Consider the following 10,596-nt stretch of genomic DNA (forward strand, 5'->3'; position numbering starts at 1 on the left):
AGCCCAGCACGAGCCGTTGTACTGAGCGGTGACGGGCACCTCGGGGAGCAGAGTGAGAAGTGAAGTGCTGGTTACGTGAACGGCATGGCCAACGTTGAATGCTGCCTCAAAATTCATTTTACACTCCTGTAATAAGCAAATGAAGACCGGCCGGTGTGGGTTCCTGGGGATCGACTCTGCTCTTGGAAGAGCGCGGTGGTGGGATTGTCAGGAGCTCTGCGTCTCATAGGGTTTGTTTGACCAGGTCCCTGCTTTGCTGCCAGGGTCAGTCTATAGCTGCTTCCAGGAGAAGGTGTCAGGAGAGTTGTGTTCCTTGCTGCTTTGGGTTTATTTTCCAGAATGGGAAGAAAACACTCAGAGGGAATAGGGATAGATCCTAGAGTCATCTGCATTGCCCAGCTGTTAGTCTGCAAAAGAAACTCTGTTTTGGGTACATTTGGCAGTGTTGGATAAATTTACCCCCAGAAAGAACTGCTTTGGGAAGTTGCCAGGTCATCCTTAAGGTTGTGAGAGTTGAATCATCATTTCACTCATCAGAATCTCTGCTGGTAACTTTGGGGAAATACGGTTTCACTTGCAGTCAGAGGATTTGTCCTGTTCCCGCTACAACTTCCGACAGAGAAGCTGCTGTTGCTGTTCACAAGGATTTTGTCCTTGTGTGATGGTATGACAGGCCTCGCATCTCCTTGGCCCTCTCTGACTTTTCTGGGCATCCCAACCCCCTCTGGCACTACGCTGCGTGGGAATGCTGTGCAGATACACCTTCCAGGGACAGAAAATCCAAGGGACGTGTGAGAGATAAAGGCTCTGACTTCTCAGCAGACGATGTGTCCAGTTTCATAATAGATGTTGTTTTAGAAAGTCCGATGCCGGTGCCTTCTTTCTGGTTGTGTCTCCCTGAGCACCTCTGCCAAGAGCTCAGGTGTTAGGAGGTCCAGCAGCCCTGCGGTGTTACCACAGCTTGTGGGTTTGGTGGGCGAAGGACTTTCAGTGCCAATGATATAATGGCCTGTGGGTGGAGAGGCTTGTGGTGGTGATATTTATACCCATCGGTGTGTTTCTGCTGGGGTGGTTGGTTCTTGCTGTTACAGCCCTTTGTGTTCTTTCCCCAGTGGGAAGAAATCAGTGGCGTGGATGAGAATTACAAGCCGATACGCACGTACCAGGTCTGCAACGTCATGGAGCCCAACCAGAACAACTGGCTGCAGACAGGCTGGATTGCCAGGCGCGATGGGCAGAGGATCTTCATTGAGCTGAAGTTCACCCTGCGGGACTGCAACAGCATCCCTGGTGTGATGGGCACCTGCAAGGAGACTTTCAATCTCTACTATGTCGAGTCTGACTCCGACCTGGGCCGTAGCGTCCATGAGAGCAAGCACACCAAGATCGACACCATCGCTGCTGATGAGAGCTTCACGCAGGGCGACCTGGGTGAGCGTAAGATGAAGCTGAACACCGAGCTGAGGGAGATCGGTCACCTGAGCAAGAGAGGCTTCCACCTGGGCTTCCAGGATGTGGGTGCCTGCGTGGCGCTGGTCTCCGTGCGGGTCTATTACAAGAAGTGCCTCGCCACCGTGCAGAACCTGGCCGTGTTTCCGGACACGGTGGCAGAGACGGCCTTCGCGACTTTGGTGGAAGTTAAGGGCACTTGTGTCGCTCACGCTGAGGTGGACGTGGATAATCCCCCCAGGATGCACTGCAGCGCGGAGGGCGAGTGGCTGGTCCCCATAGGGAAATGCACGTGTGGTCCCGGCTTCGAGGAGAGGGACGGGGCATGCAGAGGTAAAAGTGGCCGTCGGTGCCCTTCGGCAGTTTTTGTCTGTGTCGGTCTGTGTTGCTGCCAGGCTGCTCCAGCATGCCCGAGCGCAGCTCAGACAAGTGGAATTGCCTTTTGTCAGCAATATGATTCGTCCAGTTTATTGCAGCTCCCCAGCTAAGAGCCACACCGTAATTGGAAGGGTGGCTGTTGGGTAAATGGGGTGCGTTGCTGGTAGCGCTCTGCGGCACGGTGTTGGCTGGGCAGACGTGCCAAAGCTGTGAATGCCGTCAGGCATTTCCCACAGCCGTATCTGTAACTATAATATTACTCTAGAACATTAATATCCCCATTGTCATGCTTTACACACAACTTAATAATTCGGTGGCTTTACAGCTTGCAAGGTTACGTTTAATGACAGCAGTAAAAAGTGGTAGAACCTCTACCTTAACGGATATCCTTCTAATGAACCTGGTGCCGCGACTACTTCACTCTTGCTTTCAAAGGCAGGCGAGAGCAAGGCATGGGATCAGCCCTAAGCATGGGGCACGGGCTGCTGTGCTCCTCCTCTCGGAGCGTGTCAGCCTCTGAAAAGGGAGAGGTGCAGGGCTCCTGACTGTGGTCAGGACCTGGTCCCAGCTCAGCGTGGTCTCAGCTGCCTCCGTGCGGAGTCAGGGGCCAGCATGAGCCGTCAGTGGAGGATGCTCTGCGTGCATTTCCTATGCCAGGAACTCCATCCGTCAGCCCCCAGGGGCTTTTCTTCTCTGGGAAGTGTAATTGGCTATCAGTTATTAACTGGTAATGTGTGTGGCTGCCCTGCTAGCAAGGCTCCTCTGGGGTAGAGGAGAGGTAGGAATACCAGCTGGGATGTGTGAGAGGAGATGCTTTTTCAGGTGTGTCTTACCTTTTGGCTGTGCCTGGTGTCCAGGTGGTACCTTGAACCTCTACCTTTACACCTGCTAGGAAATAGATTGAGAGAAAATAGCTAAAACTGTCCCAAACAGGTACAGTTCCCCGTGATTGGGATACAGTAGGAGAGTGAGCTTTTCTTGAGGAATTGGGTCTCCCCTCAGGGGCTACTTGAGGCTTTTCAGATTTAAATTGTGCCAACTCTGCCACCTTCTTCCAGGAGGTGGGAAGTCCTTCCCGGTGCTCCGGGTAGTGGCTGTTCGCTTGGTGCCCTCCTTAAGACCTTATGAAAACTATCGAATTGAAATCTCAGTGCTGTTCATTGCTTCAGTGGCTGCGTGGCAGCTCGCCATGCTTTCCCCATCTGTTTGGAGTGGGAATTTACATAGCGAGTCCCAGAAGGCTTCTGCTAATGTTTCAGGTTTCTCTGTGTTGAGTTTAAATAATTCATATTCTCTAAGGAAAATTATTTGAAGTAATTTAATGGACATAATTAAGTTTTTTCCCCCCTCTCACAGAAAGCAGGTCATTAGTCACTCTTTGTGGAGCAGCGTCTGATGTCTGGTCAAATATCAGGAAACAGTTTTTAAAGGTTGAAAGTTTTTTTGGTTTGTTTTAGAGCCCTGCATTAGCATAGTGCTAAGTGACTTTAAACGATTTCTGATGAAAGCATCCAGAGCTGTGGAAATTCTTCAACAAGGACAAAAGCCCTTGAGCTGGAGGTGGGTAAATACGGTGGGAGTTTGGGGGTGTTTATACAGCCAGATGATGGCACAGCAAATCTGGCTCCGGCACCGTGGTCCCGTGGTGGTGGCTTTGGAGGGCTCCGTGGGTGCGAGTCCGCTGGGTCCTTCTTGCCCATGGAACTTCTTGGGCACAGACTGTCGCAGCTCCTGTGGCCATGAGGGGCTGGACCCTGAGCTTGTCCAAGGGCTTTGGGGAGCAGGGACAGCCCTGGGGGCCAACCCCCATCCCGTGCAAGGGGGCGGCTGGTGGTTCTGCTTCAGGTGCCGCTTTGCAGCTCCTGGTCCTCTCCTTTATCCTTCAATCTTCTCCAAGGACTTTCTGGCTGCACCTGCAGCATGGGATGTGCTGGTGTCTAAAATCAGTCGCCCGTTCACCCCCCACCAACTGCCAGGGTCCAGTGTGTGTCAGGGGGTCCGCCGGGTCTGGCTGCCAGATGGATCCGGGGTGGATGCGGGGTGATGCTTAGGGCCAAGCGCGTAGCACAGCTTCTTGGGCCTAAATCCAAAGGAAATGGGATGGCAGAAGTGAAGAAGTTTCCGCAGATCTCATGACTGGGCACTGTGCTTGGAAGACAGGGCACACGGTGGTGGCTGATGTCCTGTGGCTGGTGTCCTGCGGCTGTTGTCCTGTGGCTAGTGTCCTGCGGCCACGCTCACCAGCCAGAGGGGCCATTTGGGGCCCTGGGCCGCTCTAAGCCCATCTGGCAGGGGTCTGGGGGGTGCCTCGCTGCTACTGGCACCCTTGGAGTGGTGCAGGGGCTGGGATCAGCGCCCGTGGGTGGGTGGCACCGTGAGGTGTGGGTGCATGGGCTGCTCTGCAGGATGGACAAGCTTTATTTCCCGCTGACCTGCTGGAGCTAATCACGAAACCGGTATTCCCTGTAACTGTGATTTAAGTGCTGAAATCATCCTACCGCTGAGAGAACATTTGTATCCTCACACTTAAATTAGGAGAGATGAAAAAAGACTAATAGGATTTATGGCACTGCTAATTACTGCTGCGAGAGGACGAAGCCTTTTTGTCTGCCCGTCTTTCTGCATCGCCCCGCTTCTCTGAAGAAGCCCCGGCGTACCTGACGGGCTGCCGTGGGTTTGCACGTTTCTGATGAATCATTTCAGCGATCGTTGAAATGCAGCCATCTCTGGGGTGGAACCGAGCAGCTTTAGCATCTGTTTAACATCTACTCTCAAATAAGAGGAGAGGTTCTGTCACTGTAAATACATTTAGACTGCTTTTCTTGACTAATATGTGTCTATAGCCAGATGCTGGTCTGTGCTTACTCCGATCTTAAAATCCTATTTCCAGCAGATGCTCAGCACATGAGTGAGAAGTCCTGTTGCACCCTGGATGATCACCTGTCCATCCCTATTTTGTTTTTGGTAGGCTTCTCCACACTCATGTGTTTTTTACCCTTAATTTCACCAGGTGTGAGCTGTGGCCCCTTCCTGCCATTTACTTTGTGGTGCATTGCAATAGGTTTTGTGTAAATGAAACTGTGATGTGGAGGATCTGCCTGACATTTGCTGTGAAGTTGTCTCTCTCTGCTTCATCTTTTCCATCCAATCCCTTGTAATATCTGCAAGGAGAATTTCAACAAAGCCCAAGGTTAATATTTACCAGCCAGATTTGCTGCAAATGAGACAACTTCAACCAGACGTTGAATTAATATGATGGAGGCCAGTTTCCAAAAATAGCTGTCAGCCACTCTTCTTTGACAGAAACGTAAATTTGAGCTGTAGCTAAGTTTCCTTCTCAATTTATTTCCCTCCAGTTCTGACAGCAGCGGCGGGAGCCGGCTCTGTGCTGCTGTGGTGATGGGGAAATGCCCAGTGCTGTGCTCTCTCCCTCCGCGTTGCCTGCGCAGGGCATCCTGGCGCTGTGCTCGTTACGGTAGATGAGGGTCTAATTAGCCGGCTGTATCCCTTGCCTATGAAGGGATGAAACCACTTTTAGGAAGGAAATAGTTTCTAGTGCCCTGTCAGGATTTTTAGATGATGTTTTAAAGTGAATTTGGTATGGGTGGCTGGGCCAGGTTTGACACCGCCGGCGCTCTGGGTCCAGCCTAGCCCGGGTGCGGGCGCTCAGGCCTGTCCCTGGCCAGGGCTGCGTCTGTTTGATGGTCCAGCTGAACGTGTGCACCTGGTGTAATTCCCTTTGCCAGAAGCAGCGAGGGTTGCTGCTTCTCAGGGGTGAAAAACCTCGCACAAGGAGTTGCATCAGCGTCTTGCTGTTTGTGGACCTGTGGGCACGAGGAGCAGTTGCTGATATCCACAGTGGCTGTTGGGAAAGGGGAATAAAGTTCTCCCCTTTTCTGCTTTGCTGAATGGATTTTTGTGCAGCATCTTGGATCCAACATGCCAGGGACAGGGCACTGGGAGATTTACTGTATCTCACGTAGGGAGAAAACTAGAGGAAGTGGTAGCCCTCAGACTTGCACCTTTACCTATAAAGCATGTTGGTTGTCTGGGCTCACCTGCAATGAAACTTCAAGGCTAGAGGAGGGAAAAGTGTTGCAGTTGCAGGGTTTTTCCTTTTCCCACCCGCGTCATGTACTTCTGTGATAAACCAGCGCGAGTGACCAGCCTCAGCTGGATTTGCACGCTTTGTCCCACTGTCTTGGGTATTCCTGTACGTTTTCCAGGCACAGATAACCTCTCAGCTGCTCCGACTGTTTGCTTAGGTGGAAATGGGACTTGGGGCAAGCATCTGGGGTGTTTTCCTCTAGCTGAAGATGACTGTCTTCAGTCCCTACTGGGTTCAACCCTGGCAACTTCTACGTAAAGGATTTTGGGGGCTTTACGAGGCAAGCTGGCATGGCTGCTGGCCTCAAAACGTAGGGATAAGATGAAAGGCACAAGTCAAGGCTAATTACAAGAAAGCAGTCTTTGCTAATGATAACTGCTAGTGATACAAAATCTAATGCATGCTCGATGCCGTGCAGTAGGCAAGAAATAGCTTCTCTTATCTGTTGTGGGATTCATCAGTGGTCTGCTGAAAAAGGGAGGATGCCGGGCCGCAAGTCCGCTCTGCTCATCAGGCTGGGGTGCATTATTAATGGCTGTAATTGCCTGATGAGCCTAACACTGTGTGTAGTATAATTACACTTTATGGCATCTTATAATTGTTGCTGTTAATGAGGAGGCAAGATTTGTGACAGCACAGTCTGGATTCTGATGTGGCCCTTCGCTGTTGCTTTTTATCCTCATCCATCTGCAGCCCCCCCCACCCCAGTAATACCTTTCAGAATTGTGCCCATGCCAAGGCATCCAGCCAGGCTGCTCCCTTCTCTTCTGCCAGCCGTGGCTGGGGTGCTTGGGTGCTGCAGGTCTCCCTGGGATCGGCTCTGGAGCATGTTCATTCTTCTCTCAAAGCCCCCCAGGGATGCCTTTGCCCCCTGCCTGGGCAGTCTGTCCTGGCACCTTACTCTCCTGCCTAACACAAGTCACCCTTGCAGTCACGTCAGCTGGTGACTTGTCCTAGCCCCAGTGAGAAGACTGCTCAGGAAAGTCAGGATTACCTTTCCTGTGCTTGGCTTCTTGAATAGTAGGGGAACAAATGGATAAGCAAAGCCTTTGGGGAGATTATCCTGCCTGTTGTGAGTAGTAGGTTTGTGGACAAAAACACAGCTGTAAATACTGTGAAATAGAATTGTTTCTTCATCGCTGCCAGCCATTTCTTGGACATAAACTTGGTCAAGGTTTTGAGCCAATTTAAAATGAAGTTTTATGTAAAAAAGAGGTTTTAGATAAAGCCCTTGGCTTTTATTTTCCAAGGGGAAGTACTACAATAGAGAAAGTGCTTGCTTTTTAAAAAAAAGTCTTTCCATTTGTGTCCTGTTGTACCGTTAGTGCTTGCCTTTTTGCTGCCAAGCCCCACAAGCTGAATGTGGGGAGAGATCTCTCTGGTGTTGGACCATTCCTTTGACACTCGTCCATAGAGACTGCCACCCTGAGTGCCGTTGCCGGGCTGCTGGCATCTCTCCCTTTCCTCCCGGAGGTGACCGTGCCTTTCCTCCTGCCAATGACTTGCAGACTTTAAAAACACATAAAAACCCTCTTAAAGCAGTGGCCTGGCCCTGAGAGCTCCTGACACCATCTATCTCGATGACAGCAAGTCGGGCGCGAGGCTGGTGTCCTTGTACGTCCCGAGGGCTGCGTGGCCGCCGCGCGGCACACGTGCAGACTGTTGGGATGAAATGGAGGCTCCATTGGCTTACACCGTAGCCCTGCGTACTCTGACCCACAGCTATGGAGGGGGACGTGTATGTTTTTGGGGCTGAGATCTTTTCCGGTTCTTTGGTCTTGGGAAAAGCTATAGAGCTTTTCCTTAGAGAGATCAGAATTCAGCTGGAAGGAACTTCTGCACCTCTTTGTCTTCCCTTCTCTACTTTTCCCCTCCCCGAAGTACTACCACTACGGTGATGCTCACCGCTTTTCCCTGGAAGTTGTGGTGTTGCTGCATCATTTTTTCTGGCTGAATGCGTTTTTGCTGCATCCTGAGACAAGGTACAGGACTCGCAGGTCCCTACGAACAGCGAGTTGTTCATGGCATGCAATTGATTATAAGACCCCACTATCACATCTTTTTACCTGCTTCCCAGTGTAAAAAGGCATCCGGGCTCTGACACAACGTGGCACTGAATGGGTCTGTCTGCACCCAGGTGCTCTGCGTGGCCAGGGCTCTTGCCGAGCAAGGGTTTGGGGCAGGAGTGGGAAGTGGTATGGACAAGATGCTTTCCGGTGCGTTGCGTGTGTCCCACCGAGGCATCATGTCACTACCGTGTCCTTAGATGGGAAATAAATAGTTCAATTGAAAGTTATGGCGATTTATTATTCTAAATTTCTCTATTTTGTCATTTAGTGCAAAGACACCTCCTGAAGCCAAGGGTCTGCTTTTCAGTTTAAATACAAGAGAGATGTACAGTGCTTGGGGCTTCTGATTTGTTTCATCTTTTATACATTAGCTTACAAACCTGTATGTGCTTCTGGAGTTTATTTTATCATCTGACTGCTGCCTGCGTATTATGCATAATGAGTTTATTTTTTCTCCCAGGATTCTGTAAGTTGCACAAAGCACCAGGTTTTACTTTCATCTCCGCTGGAGCCATGGGCATCCCGCACAGACAGATGCCGGTGTGTGGGCTTAGCAACGCTTGTCCCGGCTGGAGCCGGGCACACCAGGGCTGCTCTGGGTGGTGGTGTGATGGGAAATGGGGGGCTAGACATCAAGTGGGGGGCTGTTGGGGTGAATCTGTGCCTGTTGCTGAAATAATAATCACTGAGGAAATTGATACTTCAGTTTTCATTCTGAAGCGTGGCTTGGCTTTCTCCTCCTGGGTCTAGGAGAACTTGGCTGGAGCACCTTTGTGACCTGGGCAAAGGGACGGTTTGAGGACATGGAGAGCTTTGTTCTGAATAAGCCTGGAAAATCCGCCTCCACTCGCCCATTAGCAGCCTCTGTGGTAGCCGTAGCGCCTTATGGTAGACGCCGCTTTCCATCAGCCATACATGTGAAACACCCATGTAAAAACACGCTTTCTCTTCAGTCTGTGTTTGGAGTCATGTTCAAGCTTGGAGATATTTATTATTCAGGATTGCATATTATATTGCTGTTTCACAGTGTGTCTGAAATAATTACGGTTATGGAAATTGTGGCAGAGCCAGACACAAATTACTCTATGACACTTAATTTTAGAGCAAACTACTCAGAAAATTACAAGCATCACAATTCGTTTGCAGAATTCTTGTCAGGCTTAAGGTCATAGATCCCTGGCTGCTGGATGGACGTGCTGGTTATTCTGTTGAAATGCAGAGGGAAGCGTATCCTGCCCGTGGCTAAGGGGGTCTGTGTGGGATAAAGCGCCTGGCAGGAGTAGGGTGTGTTGGAGCTGCAGGTCGGTCAGTCCTTTGCTGGGAATCATTTGGTAGATACATTAGGGAACCGAGAGAGACAACAGTAAATTGCAGTTGGCTCAGTGGATGTGCCTACTTCGGTGTGTCCTTGAGGAAAATTCCTGCATAAATAGCAGTAGGTTCTGTTCAGTACTGCCATAGCACTGAATTCAGGCAAATCTGTTCTTTTAGATATTTTCACTGTCTTACTAAATGTTCTTGGGTATTTAATTATCTTCTGGACTAAATCACTGAATTTAATTTCAGCTATTAAGAGCTCATTGTTGGAGATACACAAAAGATCTAGCCTCTGGACACGGGTTTTCATTTTGGTGCTCTCCAAATTATTTAACAAGGACAAAAAATATAGAGTAGCATTGTCCTAAAGGTTTCAGAGATGCTGGGAACATGTTGGACTGTAGGCTGCCGGGAAGTATTACTGAAAACCAGTTATTAAAAAAAAAAAAAGTTTGCAGAAGACAAGTTGCCTTTGAATTCTCTCAAGTGGCACAGCCTGAAATACCCATCCTGGCAGGCAAGGAACCAAGGTAAGAGGAACTGGAGACGCGATCCAGTGCTCGTATCGATCGCTCCCTCGCGCTGACTTTGTCCCTCTTGCACAGGCGCGGAGATTGGACACGATTTCTTTCCCTTACTCACAGTGGGGCTCTGTATCGGCATCGCTCTCTGCCTGCAAAGTATTGATTACAGTTTTTGCAATAAGACAAGGCAAGATTGCGAACCCAGCATGTACGGGGCAGCAGGAGCCTCTCTATTACCCGAGGACATTTGTTGACAAGGCTCTTTCACCAGGTCAATACACCGCTGAAACTTAATTCTGTCGCTGTGTTTCGCACAAGGTGCCCTGTCTGGTTTTGGGTGGCGTGTCCTTGCTTGGGGCACTCGCTGACCGCCGTCCTGCCGGGTATTCGCTCGGATGCTGATCTTTCTGTTCCTCCTTGGGGCTGACTGGCCCATCCCTCCGGCCGTGCTGGCCTCTCCTCTCACGCGTTGATGAAATGTTTGGCACATAATAAACCAGCGACTTGCTTGGCTTGATGATGGAATGAAGATGGATGGAGGCTGGTCGGGTGAGGGGTCAGCAGTAGCAATAGTTTCTCTTGTGAGAAACGGGTTGAGAACAACTTTGTGTTTTATGACCGATGATACCAGTGAGTTTGCGGAGACGCGAGAAGCGTCGATGCAGTGCGTGGCGTGTGCCGTTTGCTGCCTGCCCGTGCCCTAGGGAGCGGAGGACTTCTCCCCTCGGTGCTCGAAGGGGCTGACACGGAC

General features: G+C 50.5%; 1 protein-coding gene across 1 annotated transcript in view; it reads left to right on the forward strand.

The window, feature by feature from the left end:
* Positions 1 to 1,782, forward strand: part of LOC104515129 (ephrin type-A receptor 10-like) — a gene marked incomplete at both ends in the record, with an annotated part of 1,970 nt that extends 188 nt beyond the window's left edge. The window contains one exon of the mRNA XM_010158988.1: positions 1,111 to 1,782. Within this exon, the coding sequence (XP_010157290.1) occupies positions 1,111 to 1,782 (672 nt within the window). The remainder of the gene's footprint in view (positions 1 to 1,110) is intronic.
* Between the last annotated feature and the right edge of the window lie 8,814 nt (positions 1,783 to 10,596).

Source organism: Eurypyga helias, unplaced genomic scaffold (genome assembly GCF_000690775.1).
Source record: "Eurypyga helias isolate BGI_N326 unplaced genomic scaffold, ASM69077v1 scaffold33119, whole genome shotgun sequence".
In the NCBI taxonomy this organism is placed as follows: domain Eukaryota; kingdom Metazoa; phylum Chordata; class Aves; order Eurypygiformes; family Eurypygidae; genus Eurypyga; species Eurypyga helias.